Source organism: Cotesia glomerata, linkage group LG6, assembly GCF_020080835.1.
Source record: "Cotesia glomerata isolate CgM1 linkage group LG6, MPM_Cglom_v2.3, whole genome shotgun sequence".
Lineage (NCBI taxonomy): Eukaryota > Metazoa > Arthropoda > Insecta > Hymenoptera > Braconidae > Cotesia > Cotesia glomerata.
Genome location: NC_058163.1, coordinates 23,351,858 through 23,371,653, shown reverse-complemented (window position 1 = coordinate 23,371,653; position 19,796 = coordinate 23,351,858). Strand labels below are relative to the sequence as shown.

Here is a 19,796-nt window from a genome sequence, read left to right as displayed (position 1 = left end):
TTAATTTGGTCCTTGTATTTATATTTATAAATTATTTAAAAGAGTAAACAGCCGAGGTATTACTGTAGGTATATATAAGGGGGAAAATAATAATTTTTTTCACCAACTATTCAAGCTTTTTCCAATACGGTTTTCACGCTCGATTACACTACTGTATAGAGCAGATTTAATTTCGTTCTACTCGACGCTCTTCTTTCAGTACAGAAAGTAAATTCTTTCACATTCCCGGAATTTCGATTCTATAAAAATTTTTTTTCTTCCACCGAGTTTTTATTTTTTTTTCTCTCGACGCTTTTTTCACTTACTTTCTTTTACTATCATCCTCGAGCGTCGATAAAATTACATTCTTTGAATAAACAAGAGAGCACTCGATACTCTATAAATTCCTGATTCTTATTTCAATACCAAAGCTTAAATCTCGAGATTACAAATTAAACGTTTTATTACAAAATTTTCAAATACGTTCTAATCTAATCGTACATGGCCGCATTAAGGTGTAGATAAAAATAAACATTTTGCATTAAACAAAAATAGTTAGTAGTTGATAAATTAGAAATTCTTGTAAAAGGGTATACAATTTTTCGATAAATTGACTTTTTTAAATGTTATTCGATGAGAAACTTTTATCTCAACATTAATAATTTTCCTGAAAATCTGACAATTTGGGATACGTCCAACTTTAACCTCAAATAACTTTTATAAAAGTGAAGTTATCGAAAAATCATAACACTTTTTTTGGAGAGCGTTCAATTTTTTACAAAAAATGTGTATCACTCTTTTTGGTCAGTTGCTTGTAAGACAAGATAAAGAATGCCAAAGTTCAAAAATATTTTTTTTCATTTTATCTAAATCAAAGATCAAAATTTTTGTTTTTTTTTTTCAGAATTTTTTGACAAAATTTTAGAACAAAAAAAATTTCTCTAATTCTCACCAATAGTCAATTTATGATGATAGGTATTTAAGCTGCATTCGAAAATGCTCTATCTCTAGATCCGTAATTAAGAAATGACCTTGTATCTCGTGAACTATTGACATTTTTTAAGATATAAGCTCACTCCGACATTGCATTCATCGAGACCTTTCATTTGAGTACCCACATTAATTTTTTATATATTTATATATATATATATATATGTATATATGACAAATATATGAAAATGCATGTGGGTACTCTAATGAAAGCTCTTGATGAGTGTAACATCGAGATGAGCTTATATCTTTAAAAATATCAATAATTAAGAAATGACCTTATATCTTGTGAACTATTGACATTTTTAAAGTTATAAGCTCACTCTGACATTACACTCATCGAGACTTTTAATTTGAGTACCCATATCAATTTTTCATATATTTATATATATTATGCATATGTATATATGAAAAATATATAAAAAATGCATGTGGGTACTCAAATCAAAGCTCTTGATGAGTGTAACATCGGGATGAGCTTATATCTTTACAAACGTCAATACTTAAGTAAATACAGTGCAATTTAACAAAAGTCATTATTTAATAAAGCAAAATTTTATTTATTTATAGTTCACAAGTCACGGCAGTCACATAGTGACTGCAAGGTTGCTTGTTATTATTAATTTAATTTAACTAAAAACAGTAATAAATAAAAACGCTGATGATTGATAAAGTAGTTTTTTATTTTTTTCCATTACTCGTGAATTTTTTCTTCTCCAGAGCGGTTGTCACCGGGGACTTTTCATCCGAATGTCTTAAAGTCAAGACAGGGAGGGACCATTATTCTTTCTGAAGCGCGATATAGGCGTCGCGGGTAATAACATCCAAGAATTCTCTTTGGAGCGTGAGAAAAAGACTTTCGTTGAATTTTAACTTTTATTTTATTTTACTCTTGTCTTATTTCTTTATAATACAAACTCTGAAGCTCAAGAGATGAGAGCAATGCTTTTTTACCACTCTAGCATACACTACTCTGTACTCTGTACTCTGTACTCCATACTGCACACTCCATTCCATTTTACTTCTGCTTTCTGTAAAAATCCTATCACAATTGCTCTTTTACTTCCCCTATCTTCTATTTTCGTCCTTTACTTTATTATAATAAATCCACTTTATTTTGCTCATTCATCTCTCAGATCTCAGATCCATAAAAAACACTCAAAGTGATTTTATTCCATTATTTAATATTCCAACAAACAAACAGACAAACAAAATAAATAACACACTCAGGCGTTTTAAATTCAAAATATATAAAATATAATATATTTTATAAAAGCCAGAAAAGTTTAACAAAACGATAAATTACCCGGTCTATCACCAAAATAAACTCCATCAACTCGGTAGCTAAAGATTTTCCAACTTTTAGAGCTGGATCTGAGAAAACTCAAACCGAGGCACCACCAGCAATTCACTAAAAGGATAATCCCGGTGGATTGTGTGTGGTCAACTTTCATGTTCTATTTGCCGGCAGTACCAAAAAAAAAAAAAAAAAAAAAAAACAAAGAGAAAAAGTCATTTCAGCAGAGTGGAACCGAGTATTTGAGAGCTACCACAATGCTCGAACCAGAATTTATAAAATCAACATAAATTTTTAGTTGATTGGCAACCGCTCGAAATGAAGATAACCGAGCTACTGTTGGATGAGTTTGAATGGAGAGGTCACTGCTCCTGGAGTGCCGGGCAACAGGGCGGTGTATAATATCAGCTACCAGCAGTAGACATCAGAGTTCAAAGACAAATGGATCCCGGTGACTCGGCTACTCCGATAGGACCAGTTACCAAGTTAAATGTTTCGTGAACGGTAGTTGGAATTAGTTGTTTCCTCCTCGCTGCTAAACGAGTATCCGCGATAATATCACTCTGTGGTCATCCGATCTTCATGACTGGATTTAACTAATTTTATATTATATTTTATGCTGTTATATTATCACTTTTGGTGAAGGAATTTTTTTAAGTGGCCATCTATGGCTTGATATCAGAATATTACATCTAATGTTAGCCATATCATACAATTTGATGTCGAATGTAGGGTATACATGGCATCTTATGAAAATTTAGTATCTATTATAAGATACATGGCTTGATATCAAAATAAGATGTCAATTTTTGAACATATACGGCCATATGAGAAAATTTGATGTCTATTGGTGAGCATATATAGCCTTGTATCAAAATTTGATCTCTATTGATAGATATATAGAGCCTTGTATGAAAATTTAATCTATATTGATGGATATATAGAGCCTTGTATCAGAATTTGATGTCTATTGATGGACAAATATAGCCTTGTATCAAAATTTGGTGTCTCTTGATAGACATATATGGTCTTGTATCAAAATTCGATCTATATTTATAGATATATAAAGCCTTGTATCAAAATTTGATCTCTATTGATAGATATATAAAGCCTTGTATCAAAATTTGATCTCTATTGATAGATATATAGAGCCTTGTATCAAAATTTGATCTCTGTTGATGAACATATATAGCCTGGTCATAAAATTTGATCTTTTTTGATGCATATATAGAGCCTTATATCAAAATTTGATGTCTATTGATGGACAAATATAACCTTGTATCAAAATTTGGTGTCGAATATAGGGTATACAAGGCATCTTATGAAAATTTAGTATCAATTGTAAGAAACATGGCTTGATATCAAAATTTGATGTCAATTTTTGAACACGTCAATTGTAGGATCTATATGGCCTAATGTCAAAATTTGATGTCTATTGATGAACATATATATATATGGCCATGGATCGAAATTTGATGTCTACTGTAGAATATGTATGTCCTGATGTGAAAATTGGGTATTTATTGTTGGACATATATATCCTTGTATCAAAATTTGATCTCTATTGGTGGAGATATATGGCCGTGTCAGAAAATTTGATGTCTATTGTAGAATATATATGTTCTGATATGAAAATTGGGTATTAATTGTTGAATATATATGGCCTAATATCAAAATTTGATGTTTATTGTTTGACATACAAGGAATAGTATGAAAATTTTCGGTATATTTTTGAACATGTATTAGGATCTTATATAAAAATAGGCCGTATATGGTTATATCAGAAAATTCTTCATGAGTATTTTTTATAAAATATAGGAAATTAGTGGCCGTATATGGACCTGGTGAATACGAACACCCGCAGTCTAAAGATATGTTGGTAAGAAGACAGTACGGACTATTATTTTTAACGACTAAGACTATTGAAAATAATTTTTCCTTGGGGATAAAAATAGTGGTGGTGGTTGGAAAGAGAAGTGAGGGTCGTTATGATTGTTTGCGAGGTAAGTATGAAAGAATACACAAGTGGTGAAGCTGGTGAGATATAGTTTTGTTGATGAAAAAGAAAGGAAGAGAGATGCGGAAAAGGAAAATACCAACAATGACAGAAATAAAAACAAGTCCAAAAATGAAATTAATAAAAGTGCGTCGGACAGATGAGAAAGCAAGAGGAAAAGATGGTATTTGTAGAGTCGTATTCCCGTATCGTTATTTTCCGTGCCAGAAAGTTTTATGTCCTCTATAATTTCTGGAGTGTCCTCTGTACACACACAAATTTTCCGAGGGTAAGAGAGGCTCCTGCTCTGAGGAGGGGGAAAACGAGTGTGTGGGGGAGGGGAGTAGCTGAAAAAGAGAAACAGAGTGGGCAACTGCTCGTAAATCTTAAAGTCCACCACGATGTGTCTCTCAACCGTAAAAGAACGTCCGCTCATTCCAGCTTTTCACGATCTTCAATTGCCAAGCTTATTTATATTACTTTATGTTGATTTTATAAGCCATAAACTTGTCAAGATATGAATAAAATTTTTTACTATTTTTCCTTTTTAATATCCTTTTTATTACTCAAGGTAAATAAAAGTACTCGAGTATAAAAACATATTGTCCATTTTGTAGGATATTGTTTTTTATTGTTTCGTTTCATGGGCTACTTGTCACCAGAATCTTTAATAGTGACTGACTATATTGGGAGATTTTTTTCTTCGTCAAAAATATTTTGTTTTAAAAATTCCTTGTCAAAAGTTAATAAGCCCGTAAGGAAATTTTTATATTTTGCCATATATGATCAGAGTCAACCATGTTAAGCCATAGAAAAAATTATTTCAGGTGTAATTACACAGAAAAAAAGGTTCATTTGAGCCAAGAAAATATTTTTCTTCCTAATTATTTTCTTGAGCGAAAAAAAAAATTTTTTTTGACACAAGAAATTTCACTTATATCAACAAAATTAATTCTCTGAGTTTTAGAAATACGTATCTTGATCCCAGAAAATTTATTTAAGTCAAAAAAATCTTCTTATTTTGAGAAAATTCAGCCTCTTGGTCCAAAAAATTTAGTTCTTGATAGAAGTAAATTTTCTTGTCCAGAGAAAATTTCTCTCTTGCTCCAAAAAATTAAATATAAAGATAGAAGTAAATTTGCATTAATATTTTTATTGATTAACATATCAAATGGAAAGACCAAATAATATTGAATCTTTTTTTTCATTCAATATGTATAATTGCAGGCTAAAATAATATAAAATGAATATCAAATATTCAAGAGAAAAATTTTCTCAAGGTGAGAAAATTTTTTTCTCAGCTGAAGTAGGTGGCGCTGCTTCCCTAAAGTATCTAAAAATCTTGATCAAGTATAAAAATTTATTGTATCAAGTATTTATGATAATTTGAATTAAGAAAAAATTAATTCCACCAAGAATAGAATTTCAAGAAAAATTTTTACTTCGGCCAACACATCTTCGGTCTTCCTTCAAGCACCCGAAAATTTTCTTGAGCCAAGAATTTTGTTCTCCAGACAAGAAATTGTTTTTTCTGTGTACACCAAATCCTTCCTGATCTTTTTTTTCAAAAACCAACAGAGCGTGTAAAAAATTTTTTTCCACCATTTTGGCATTAAATAACAAAATTTCTACGTTCTTAAAGCCAAAAAGGCGTGTAATTTTATACAAATGCCCAAAAGGGCATTTGTATAAAAAAAAAAATTTTTTTTTTTTAACTTCAACCGTAAAATATGTTTGCAAAGTGATTAGCAAGAATCAACTAACCAAATAGATAATTAAAATCAAACTAGAAGATAAGCAATGATTGTTGATTAGCTCTAAGGATTTAAATGAAATTATCAACCGTAGTATCTTCATCCAGCCCGAAGTTGGTGTCTGCTGCAGTGAGGAAACTTTGGCAAGATCATTAGCAATATTCCCGTCTCCATGGTCTTTATTATTAAAATAGTCGATAATACAAGTTGTTGTTTGGCTAGAGGACGATCCTTTCGATAATGACGTGACCATCTGGTATCTCCTATCTGCTATCTAGTATCTGCCGTTTACCTCAACGACTATCCGCTACGAATACCAAAATACTTAATCGATTGAATATGTTCCATCAATTATCCACGTCAAGAGGAATTAAACGTCTAATAAAACACAAACTTTTTCATGCTAGCAATGTAGGATTTTAATAAAAAATAAAAATGACGATGAGGGAGAAGTGGGTGAGGATGATTTATCATTATTCATAACGTTTTAAAGAGCAGACGAAGCTTTTAGATTAATACCATGAAAACGTGAAAGAACGCTTTGATCAAAGTCAACGGTATATATCATCGTGCGTGCTATGTATGTCCCATTTATGCTTATGATGGCGAGTATAAATTTATTCCGAGGGTTTATGGTAACTGATGATTATTATTGCGAGGATGAGAAATAGCTTTGAATTTGTATTGACATTCGCTGGAGCAGAGTTAAAGTCCTGGAGAAAGACTCAGTGCATCAGTCACTTAACTTGCGAACTGTAATAAAAATACGACGCAAAAAAAATAACTCGGTTCAAGTACCACATTTTTTCAATCAGGATATTATTCTACCTACTTCAAAAAAATATCTACGTATTTTTTAATTATCAACCAGTAAATTTCTACAATACTCATATCAAATCCTGATTATGAAATCAAATACATTTTTTTATTTATAAATATTTTTGTTTACAAATATTAGAGATTACATGTAGCTATAATTATACACTGTTGAATATTTTCCTTATAGAAAATAATTTTTCTGTGATCATATCAGGATCATTTTATTTAATAAATAACTTTCCAATTTTAAAAAACTAGTTATTGTTTAAAATCTTTAATATTTTATGACTAAATTATCAGTAAAAGACAATTTTAAGTTATCTAGTAAATAAAAATCTTTAATTTCATACGTTCGTTGGATAAATATCTACATCTAATAGTTATTAATTATATTGGATTTTGTTCTAATAAAAATTGTATTTATTTATGCATTACAATAATAATTAAACGCGAAGACGGTCTTCTGATGCAAAGAATAAAAACTTACAACTAACTGAAAAAAAATGACAAGTGTCATCAGTAATACGGCTGTTGGTTGCTGACGCGCCATCTGGTGTTTAAATTTAAATTTATCCCAAGAAAATACGTTTGTTGGTTTGAAAATTAGATTATATTAAATTAAAAGCATACTTCTGAACCAAGCATAAACAGATTTTGAATCAAGAATTTAAAAATTAAAAAGAAAAATTACCGAAGCAATAGAATCGAATTTTTCCCTAAAAATATTTTTAATGAGTTAAGTCAATTTTTTGTTCTATGTAATCTGATAGAGAATGATGATTAAATAAAAGAGTAAATGTTACCTTTAAGCTCTATTAGTATGTCAAAAAATAATTACAGTAAAGTTTGCTTTGTTTATCGCTGTCTCTATCTCTCTTTCTCCGCGCAATATTTTTCCAAAATATTCTTCGCTTTGATGGGACGTTAAATTTGCATAAAACAGAACAAAGGACGGATGACGGGCAGTGAATAGCGGATGATTATTAAAATTTCAATAAACCTTTATCTATTTTTTTTTTATTTTTTACATCAGCAAGCCAAATTGTGAATGAAAATACTGTCAATTTTAAGGCACGATAAACCCCGAACGGTAGTTAAAGTGGCTTGAACTCGTTAAAATTTTTGATAATTAAAATGATAATAAATCATAAATTATAAATTCAAATTAAATGTCCGTAGTTTTAAAATAAAATAATAGCTGATAAATAATTTAATGATTTTTTTTATGAAGCTTTTATTTGAATAATCATAAATATCCAGGGTATTTATAGGAATATTAATAACGTACGGAAATATTTTATGTGTAAAATTTAATTACAAAAGTTTAGTCCCTTCGGGGCTTAAATTTTCATTATTGCAATTTAATTTATAATACATTATAAATGAGATGTTTTGTTAAATATATTACCAACTGAAAATTTTCTCATGGGTTGATAATGTAAATAACGAAAATACTGGACGATTAATTAATAATTTTAAATTAAATTTTTAAAATTGCTTATTTATTTATTTATTTATTATCGAGGGCAGTAAAAGTTACATTTACAGTGGCCAAAGCTTGAGGGAAGTCACCTTAGGCTTTTTCAGCATCACAAGAATGTGTAATATCGTTTCATTTTCAATGGATATTGTATTTCGTACATTATGTACAAGAGCGATTGTAGGCTAGATGTTTCCCTTGTTTTTCCTCCGGCCAGGTTTTATCGGATTACCCAAGTACAAGGTGAAGAAACTATTCGCTTCTCTAAAAAGATGAAAGAAAATAAGAACTCCTTATTTTTTTTTTTAGAAAAACAAAAAAAAATCAAGAAAATCCATAAAAGTTTTTAATGTTTAACTTTTAATTGAAAATTGTGGATTAAGTATTAAAGATATGAAGAAAATCCATATTTTCTAAAAAAAATATTCTTATCAATTTTGCTCTGTCTTTCTTGCTTTTCCCAGAATTTAAATTTAAAGTTTAAAAATTAAGTTTTAGAACTTGTCCGTGAATTTTAAATGTTTATGATGCGGATTCTCGCTAAAATATTTAAAATAAAAAAAAATTATGTCATTTTCTTCAGACAATTTCATTTCCATAAGAAAAAGTTGATATCAATTTGACCGTAGCTCAAACCTTTTAGCCAGAATTTTTAAAAGAAAGATTTGAATATTCAAAATAACTAGCAACCTTGCAGTCACTGTGTGACTGCCGTGACTTGTGATTTATTTATAAATAAATAAAATTTTGCTTTATTAAATAATTACTTTTGTTAAATTGCACTGTACGTTCTTAACTATTGACGTTTTTAAAGATATAAGCGCATCCCGATGTTACACTCATCAAGAGCTTTCATTTGAGTACCCACATGCATTTTTTCATATATTTTATATATATGATAGAATTATTATATATATTGTAGAATTATTATGACTTTAAATTAAGTTATTTGTTTGTATTAAATGATCTATTTGAATTTTATTACATTTGAAATTAAATCTAATTGTAAACCTTTAATTAGTTAAGTAATCTTGTAACCTATGTAAACCAATGTAATTTAAATATTGATGGCTTTGAGGGAACTTAGGTTTTAGAGCCAAATAAAATTTATATCTATCTATCTATGGTATTTGTAAAATATGTAAATATATAAAATATATGAAAAATTGATGTAGGTACTCAAATGAAAGATCTCGATGAGTGTAATGTCGGGATGAGCTTATATCTTTGAAAATGTCAATAGTTCACAAGATAAAAAGTCATTATTTCTTAATTATTGATATTTTTAAAGATCTAAGCTCATCCCAATGTTGCACTCATCAAGAGCTTTCATTTCAGTACCCACATGCATTTTTTATATATTTTTCATATATACATATATATAAAATATATAAATATATGAAAAATTGATGTGGGTACTCAAATGAAAGGTCTCGATGAGTGTAACATCGGAATAAGCTTATACCTTTAAAAATATCATTAGTTGACAAGATAGCAATGTCAGTTCTTAATTATTGACATTTTTTAAGATATAAGCTCATCCCGATGTTACACTCATTAAGATCTTTTATTTGAGTACCCACATGCATTTTGATATATTTTTCATACATACATATATATAATATATATAAATATATGAAAAATTGATGTGGGTACTCAAATGAAAGGTCTCGATGAGTGTAATGTTGGAATAATCTTATATTTTTAAAAATTTCAGTAGTTTACAAGATATAAGGTCATTTCTTAATTATTGATAATTTTAAAGATATAAGCTCATCCCGATGTTATACTCATTAAGATCTTTCATTTGAATACCCACATGCATTTTGATATATTTTTCATACATACGTATATATAATATATATAAATATATGAAAAATTGATGTGGGTACTCAAATGAAAGGTCTTGATGAATGTAACATCGGGACGAGCTTGTATCTTTAAAAATATCAATAGTTCTCAAGATACAAGGTCATTTCTTAATTATGTATCTAGAGAGAATTTTCGAATACAACCTAAATACTTATCATCATAAATTGACTATAGGTAAAAATAATATGAAACTTTAAAAAAGCACAAATTCAAATCAAGACTTTTGCAATTATACTGAATTTCACTATAAAAAACCGATTTTATCATTTAAATATCCTGGACACAAAATTTTTCTTATTCTCTCAATAATATAGATTAATTTGAAAAGATATTTTATTACTATTATTATTTTATTATAAAATTTAAAATTTACAAATTAAGGGATCTTAAAAAAATTCAATTGGTGCATAATAATCAGTAGGGCCGAGAATTTAGTTTTTTTAAAAGAGAGAGACAGAAGATAGGTGTAGCCAAGTGTTCTGATTGGTCATAATAAATTAATTGTTTTTTGTTTTTCGCAATCAAGTGAAGACAGCAGCTTGAAGAAAAAATAAAAATTAGATTGCTAATCCAACATGAAAATATGAAAAATATGTCAAAAAAAACAGGTTGGTTTTCAGATGTAAAGGTGCTTGTAAACAAATACAAGTCTGTACTGTTCAGATAAATAAAGAAGAGAATTTGAAGCGCAGTGTTGTGACTAAAATGTTTATTGAAATTAATTTAAAGAGAACAGTAAACAAGCTGGCGATTTCGCTCAAGATCGCGTAAAAGAATTGGTCCCGGCCTCACTGGTAATTTTGCTGGGGATCGCACTGACGGTCTTTTTGAAGGTCTCGCTGGAGGTCTCGCTAGAACTCTTGCCGATGGTCTTGCTGGAAATCACGCTGACGGTCTTTTTAGAGGTCTCGCTGACGGTCTCGCTAAAGATCTTGCTGGAGATCGAGCTGATGGTATTGCTAGGAGTTTCGCTGGTAATTTTGATGGCGATCACGGTGATGGTATCGCTGGAGATCACGCTGACGGTATCGCTGGAGATCACGCTGACGGTCTTTCTGGAGGTCTCGCTGGAGATCACGCCAACGGTCTTTCTCAAGGTCTCGCTAAAACTCTTGCTGACAGTCTCGCTGATGGTCTCGCTGGAGATCACGCTGACGATCTTTCTGGAGGCCACGCTGCTGATTACGCTGACGATCTTTCTGAAGATCACGCTGCCGGTCACGCTGATAATTTTGTTAGCGATCACGGCGATGGTATCGCTGGAGATCACGCTGACAATCTTTCTGGAGGTCTCGCTGGAGATCACGCTGACGGTTTTTCTGAAGGTCTCGCTGGTGACCACGCTGACGGTTTTTTTGGGAGTCTCGCTGGAGATCACGCTCACGATCTCGATGGAGATCACGCTGACGATCTTTCTAGAGGTCTCGCTGGTGATTACGCTGACTGTCTTTCTGGAAGTCTCGTTGGAGATAACGTTGACGATCTTGCTGGAATCACGCTGACGATCTTTCTGGAGGTCTCGCTGGTGATCACGCTGACGGTCTTTCTGGAAGTCTCGCTGGAAATCACCAGCGAGACCTTCATAAAGATCGTCAGCGTGATCTCCAGTGAGATCGTCAGCGTGATCTCCAGCGAGACCATCAGCAAGACCGTCAGCGTGATCTCCAGAAAGACCGTCAGTGTGATCTTTAGAAAGACCGTCAGTGTAATCTCCAGCGAGACCGTCAGCGTGATCTCCAGCGTGACCGTCAGCGCGATCGCCAGCAAAATCACCAAGCGAGACCGGCAGCAATACCATTAGCACAACTTCCAGCAAAACGACCTCCAGTGAGACCGTCAGCGAGACCTCTAGAATAACCGTCAGCGTGATCTCCAGCGAGACTGTCAGCAAGAGTTATAGCGAGACCTTTAAAAAGAACGTCAGTGCGATCTCCAACAAAATTACCAGTGAGACCGGGAGCGATTCCTTTACGCGATCTTCAGCGAAATTGCCAGCTTGTCACTGTTCACTTTAAATTAATTTTATCGAACATTTTAGTCCCAACACTGTGCTTCAAATGCTCTTCTTTATTTATCTGAGCAGTACAGACTTGTATTTGTTTACAAGCACCTTTACATTTGCAAACCAACCTATTTTTTTTTGACATATTTTTCATATTTTCATGTTGGATTAGCAATATAATTTTTATTTTTTCTTCAAGCTGCTGTCTTCACTTGATTGCGAAAAACAAAAAACAATTAATTTATTACGACGAATCAGAATACTTGGCTACACCTATCTTCTGTCTCTCTCTTTTAAAAAAACTAAATTCTCGGCCCTAATAATCAGTATAAATAAATTTATCAAAAATTATAATTTCTTATTAAATTTTTATATTAAAAAAATATCACAACAAAACAACGATGATAAAGTGTCGAAAAAATAGCAATTCGGTTTGACATTATTTTTATAATAATAATAAAAAAAAAAAAAAAAAAAAAAAAAAAAAATGAAACCACAAAAATGTTGGATAAAAATACGAGAGAAAAGTAGTTGGCTGTCATCCCTCGTAAACATTTACCTCGGATGCCTTTAAACAGTTTTCTTGTGCCCCAAGGATTGCTGTCTCGTCGGTTGTCTATCATATTTTTGGATGTGGTCCAAATTTCGTGGTCCGAGCAGTATCCACCACCATTTTATCATTTTATTCTTTCCATTTTACGTCCCGTTTTACTCAGAGTATCCACTAGCGAAGTATGGAAGTAACAGGAGCAATACCACTACCACTGGAAGCAAAAAATTGCATATCTTCCACACCCGTGGATACCAGAGTGAACTGGCGCCGACACTTTTCCCTTTTCCACCCCCATTTTCATCCTTTCACCCTTTTCTTCATTTATACCAGCCCCTCCCCCTCGACCCTCTTCCTCATTTCATCATCTTTCGCTTCTCTTTCTCTGTCTCTCTTTTACCTTTTTTTAAAAACCACTAATATTACACCCAACCTTCCACCCGAATCATCAACCGATTTTTCATACTCTCTCTCCTTCCGAGAGCTCGCCACTAAGGTATTAAATTTAACATGGAATATTCTTCATTTATGAAAAATTTACCACAATTCTTTCTTTCTCTCTGGTCATTTTCTTTGTCCTCTTTTGTTTAATATCTGGAAAAAAAAAAAAGTTTTAATTACCTGCAATTTCATGAATTACACGGAGAAAATTTTATAGTAGTGCTTATTATCTAGTTATGGTAAAATCTATTAACTGAATTCGATAGTAGTAAATATTATTTAAAAAATTAAGAATCTGCGTTAGCGTGGATGCGTTTCTGAATTAACTAAAAGCAGTTGCAGCGCAGTGCAGTGCACAAATAAACGGGATTAAATTCGGATTGAATTTATATTTAAATTTTTATCTGTCTAAAACAAATTTCAACGCCAAATTTTTCAAAAAAAAGTTTGAAATTTCCAAAAAAATCAAAATTTTCAATAAAATTCAAATTAAAAAAAATTGGAATTTAAAAAAAAAAATTTTAAATCTTACAAAACATTTAAAAAAAACATAATTTTCAAAAATTATGTCATTCAAAGTAATGAATAACACCTCTAATATTTGGAAATTTTTATCATATATGGATTTAAACGATTGTGTTATTACTTGTTTTAATATTTTAAAGGAAAAAATTTACATAACTAAAATATGGATGCAAATAAAGAATTCAATTAAATAAATTTATATTATTTTTTCTTTCAAAATTTTTACAATCTGAAATAGTTACAGTTACCATCTTCGATTATAGCAGCTATAATTTTTAATAATTACAATTATTATTTTCGATAGTAATCGTTACCATTATTAATAGTAATAATTACAATTGTCAATTATACCACCTATTAATTTGTGACTAATTAATTTTATTATTATTTCAAATAGGAGGAGTTAATATTTTTGTATAGTAAATAGTATAATTAATTTTTCTCCGAGTAACATTATTTTATTTTATTTTATTTTTTAAGAATATAATTATTGAAGTAAATTATTATCATCTAAAAATAAATGTAAATCGACAATAGAAGACATCAAAGCAAAGTGAAGTAACATTTCACAAGCGATAAACTCCTTCCATACATAAATTGGTATAAACGCGTGTTAAACGGATCATCGTGGATCCTCTTGCATAATCTTTCGTATGTGCACCACGTGTAATAATTCTTCGAGTAATATATACAGTACTTGAGTCAGTAAGAGTAAAAAGGAGTAAGAGTAGGACGCGGCGTAGTAAAAAAAAACATTAAAGTGAATTGAGGAAATGAAATTGGTTGAGAAAGGACTTCCCATATATGTCCAGAAGGGATGACTTCAAAAATAAGAGAGGATAATATAGTGTGTATTATAAAAAATATAAAATAAGAATAAGGGAAAGTGGGAAACTGTGACGAAAGGGGAGAATGCCTTTGTCATGCTAATATTAAATGTACCTTTTCTTACGGTTTTTGTTGAAGTTTGCAATCAATTCAGCCGAGGCGTATATTCAATGCTTGGTGCCGTCAGTCCGGATTCATTTGACACCCTTCATTCCTACAGCAACACTTTTCAAATGCCTTTTGTCACACCGTGGTTTCCCGAAAAGGTAATGTATATCATTTTATTATTATTTTTATTATTATTATTATTATTATTATTATTATTTTACTATAAAAAATTGGCAGAAAATACGGATTTTGATTAAAAAAATATTTGAGTTTTGATTGCTTAAATACCAACAAAAATTTCGAACAATTTATCTGGTTCAAGTTTGTAAATATTAATTATAATTGAAAAAAAAAAAATTGACTTTTTTGAAATACTAAATCAAAATATTAACATTACTTCCTTTAACTAAATAAAAATAACTAGCAACCTTGCTTGTGACTATGTGACTGCCGTGGTTTGTGAACTATAAATAAAGAACATTTTGCTTTATTAAATATTTACTTTTGTTAAATCGCACTGTACTTTCTTAACTTTTAACGTTTTTAAAGATATAAGCTCATCCCGATGTTACACTCATCAAGAGCTTTCATTTGAGTACCCACATGCATTTTGATATATTTTTCATATATACATATATATAATATATAAAATATATGAAATATTGATGTGGATACTCAAATGAAAGGTCTTGATGAATGTAACATCGGAATGAGCTTATATCATTAAAAATATCAATATTTCATAAGATAGAAGGTCATTTTGTAATCATGTATCTAGAGATAAAGCATTTTCGAATGCAGCCTAAATACTCATCATCATAAATTGACTACCAGTGAGAATGACATGAAACCTTGAAAAAAAAACAAATTCAAGTCAAGACCTTTGCAATGACACGAAAATTTCACTAAAAAATCCGATTTATCATATGAATATCCTGAAGACAAAATTTTTCTTGTTCTCTTAATACTATAGATTACTTAAATTAATTTTTATATTACAATTTTCAGACTTTCTTAACAAAAAAATTTATCAAAAAAATGCAATTTGTAAAAGTTAGAAAAAAATATTGATGCAATTTTTTTTAAATATCAAAATTTATTAAATAATTTGTAAAACTTCTAAATACACATTAATAAAATAAATAAAATCCTTTTAGGAGTACTGTTATTATTGTTATTATTATTTATAAAAACAAATAAATTTAAACTACTTAACCATTTTTATCGTGTAAAAAATAAGGGTATGGATATGGATATGGTTATTGTGAGGAAATATTATCACGGATAGAGGTAAATTTAGCAAGCATAGAGCGGAGAGGTCGCATAAAGAGTATTAGCCCATGAGGCTACAAGAACGGGCGCACTAGTGTAAAGGGGGGCACCGGGCATTTCATTCGAAAATGTAAATTGGAAAACGCGTCATGACTCCATATACACCGAGCTCGATCGATCGAGCAATGTACCGGACGATGCACTCACTGGGACATATACTGAATAAATTAAATTATATTCCGTTTATATTCTTTATCGTGATTTAACTTCAAATAAAATTTAAAAAAAAAAATAAAAATAATGAAATAGCAACGGTGTGACCGACGACAAAAACTACCACCATTAAAACTCGCTAAGCTCTTTCAAATATTTTATTTTTTTTTATTTATATTTTTTACAAGGCCTTAACAATTATTTCGTAAAGGCTCACTCGTATATTTAATTGCCGGAGTAATTATCAATTATTATTGGACTTGCTTACACACGATAAAAAATAATGAGGCTTACATGTCTGATAATTTAATCTTACGTTACTTTTTTCCTTCGAACAATTATACGTTATATATATCACATTTGTGACGTAGTCGGCAATAAATAATAAAAATTTAGTTATCTTGACAGAATATAAATATTCCTTTAAAAAAATTATAAATAATAATTTCTGACTTTCAGTATCACGCAACTTTATTAACTTTTTGGTCTAATAATAATAATAATAATAATAATTTTTATGTGTATTTTCCATCGAAAATATTTCAATTTATTGGCTATCCAGTTTAATACAACAATTATTTTATCTAATTATTTATAAAAATTATTAAAAAAAAAAATTATAAGTCATTAGAAAAAAAATAAATATTAATAATAATAATAAAAATGCATCAAACTGGAAATATTTAAAGAATGAGGTTGGAATTTAATAAAAAAAAATATGCAATCTCGGCGGCAAATGAAGAGCGAGCTCAAGAAAAAATTCGCGTTAAATAAAAAAGATGAAATGGAATTTGTGATTGCAGGTCCTGACACCGTCTTCGGGTTTCCTTGACTTTGCCATAAGCATGCGCCCGGATTACCATCGCGCCATCATCGACACGGTGCGACACTACGGATGGCGGAAAATCATCTACCTCTACGACTCCCACGACGGTGAGTCCCAATCCTCCTATGCATTTCTCATTTTACAGGTTACATTATATACTTCTTTTTCTTTATCGTGGTCTTTCTTAGTTTTGGTCTACTTGATACTTTTTGATGTCTTTTTTTATCAACTTCAACATCTTACAGGTCATATTTTTCGATACACAACTATGAAGTCAATTTATTTTTTATATAGTGATAGAAAAGTTTTTTAGGGAGTAATAAATAGATTTTTTAAAATTTTATTAATAAATTTTTAAATCTATACTAAAAAATGGAGAGCCGGTTTTTTTTTCCGGTTATACTGCGAAAACTACTGAACCGATTGGAATAATACTTATACCATAAGATGCAGCATGTTTCGGAGAAGGTTTTAGTATATGATATGTTGGTGATTACTTATCCGGAACCTTTATTTTTTTGACTTAGAAATAATGAATTTTTATTGTAACTAAATTTATTCTATTCGATTGTCATTTGTTTGAAATAAATTTTTTAATTCTATTGGTTAAGTTTATATACTAGGCAGATTTCTTCACTTATGAGACCTGCAATTTCTTTAACTGAAACTTTCAATGCTCATTACAAATTTTTTTTTCTTCATATCAATTATTATTCATTTTTGTAAGAAAGACACGGGAATGTTATAATGATTGCACATTGAAAGTTACAATGAATATTAGCTAGAATAATTACATGGATAAAAGGTGCATGGCAATTCGACAGAATTTAGAATCTGTGCAAGTCAGAATAATACTCTAATTAAATTTCAAGTCTAGATCTAAAAATGCAATTCTATAAAGCGCCTAGCGGAGCGGACGAGTAACAGCTAGTATTTTATAAATAAATTTTATTAAAAAATTAAAAAAGAAATATTTTTTAAATTATTAGAAATAAATTCTCAACTATTAAGGAAATCTACGTAAAGTATTCAAATTTTTAAAACTTCCTGAAAATTTGTAAATTTAATCTACACAGTAAAAAATTTTTCGTCAAATTTAACACAAAAATTTATGTTGATGATTTTTTTTACACAATTTGTGTTGAATCAACACTCTATTGTGTTGAATCAACATACTAAAATGTTAAATTCTACACACTAAAATGTTAAATTCTACACAAACATTTTTACACTTTACACAATGACGAAAATTTTTTTTCTGTGTACGTAGCGTAATAATTAATAAAAAAATTAAAAAATACTAGGTTTCCGGGATATTTAATAAAATAATAAGGTTTAAAAATTGTAATTTTTACATGTAGGTAAATGGAGATTCCACCAGATGTAAAATTGATAAAATTAATTTAGCAGATATTTAATAATTTGTAGAACTTTTGTTAACAAATAAATTATGGCAAAAAAAATAAGAGAAAAAAATTGACATGTAAAAATTTTAAAAAATTAAAAATGCAATTTTTAAAAAATCATTTTTTAGAATTAATTTATTTGTTAAATATGACGGACTTAAAAAAAAAAAGTCCTTTTATTTTAGCAAAGAAAGGGTTGTAAAATAAAAAGTTAGGGGTGAAAAAAATTCTCGTTAGTACCGACGAGAACTATAAGTGTGTAGAACAGCCTGTTAAAATTTGAAAGCAATCGGTTCAGTAGAAAAAAAGTTAGGACCCGGGCCGACCACGTGCATTTTTTTTGAGGTTCCAACTTCGAGTGACAATAATAATAGTAATAAACTATTAGATTTTTTTTTATATTTTCAATATGTAAATAAAAACACTCTAAATATTGAAGATTAATTCATTTTTATTTTCCTATAAAAAACTACCCTCCAAAGAAGTCATGAAAATAGGCATAAGTTACCAGACTACTACCTTAATGAGTAAATTTTTCGGAAATTTCCTCAAAAATGTTATTAATTAATTTAAAAATTAATTTTAATATGCATAACAAAAGTATTTCTACGTATTATTTTTTTATATACATTCTTTACAAAATAAATTCAAGAAATCAATCTAAAATAATAATTAATTTTCAAAAATATTATTTTAAACACTATTTTGTTACAAAGTTGATAAGACTCAGAAGTTAATATAACGCCGGAGCAATGAAAAGCATTTAATTACAAATGCAAATGCAAATATACTTCAGGGATTTTCATTTTCCCTATACACTGTACACTATAACGTGAAATAGCTCTCGTCCTCCTATCTCTGCTCTTTGGGACTAAACTGTAAACTCCACGCGACAATCTCGCATCCTCTCTCTCTTGAACTAGACGCTCACTTTTCCCGCTCTTTGCCGATAAATGTTGACTAGAGTTCAGCCAAAGGGAATAATAACTAAGAGCCGGAATTTGCATAATTTATTCTAAATACTTTGACCATAAAAATGACTAATTATCTTTTTCCACATTTGTTAATTTACCAGTGTAACTATTAAAGTTGACCTCTTCACGTAACTTTGCGCCAATTTCATAACATATATGTAATTATGGATTTATCTAACTATCAACTGTGGCTCGCTGGTTTTCAGAGACCTTGATGAAGCTTAGAATACTTCCTTTTTGAGTTATTACGATGACAAGTTTCAGTATGATCAAAAATGGTCGAATTGTTTTTAAAAAAATTTATATAAAAATTAATTAATAACATAAAAAAATAATTATTTAATTTTTTTATAAATTTAAACTGTAATTAAAATGCAATAAAAAAACAATAAAAAAAATATGCATGCACTAATAAAAAAAAATTAAAGAATTTTCTCTTGAATCAAATAAATTTTTTTTTTCAT

General features: G+C 29.8%; 1 protein-coding gene across 3 annotated transcripts in view; it reads left to right on the top strand.

The window, feature by feature from the left end:
* Positions 1-19,796, top strand: part of LOC123266809 (glutamate receptor 1-like) — a 276,715-nt gene that overhangs the window by 187,454 nt on the left and 69,465 nt on the right. For all 3 annotated transcript variants that reach the window (XM_044731227.1, XM_044731228.1, XM_044731229.1), the window contains exons 3-4: positions 14,672-14,799; positions 16,930-17,059. In XM_044731227.1, coding sequence (XP_044587162.1) covers positions 14,672-14,799; positions 16,930-17,059 — 258 coding nt within the window. The remainder of the gene's footprint in view (positions 1-14,671; positions 14,800-16,929; positions 17,060-19,796) is intronic.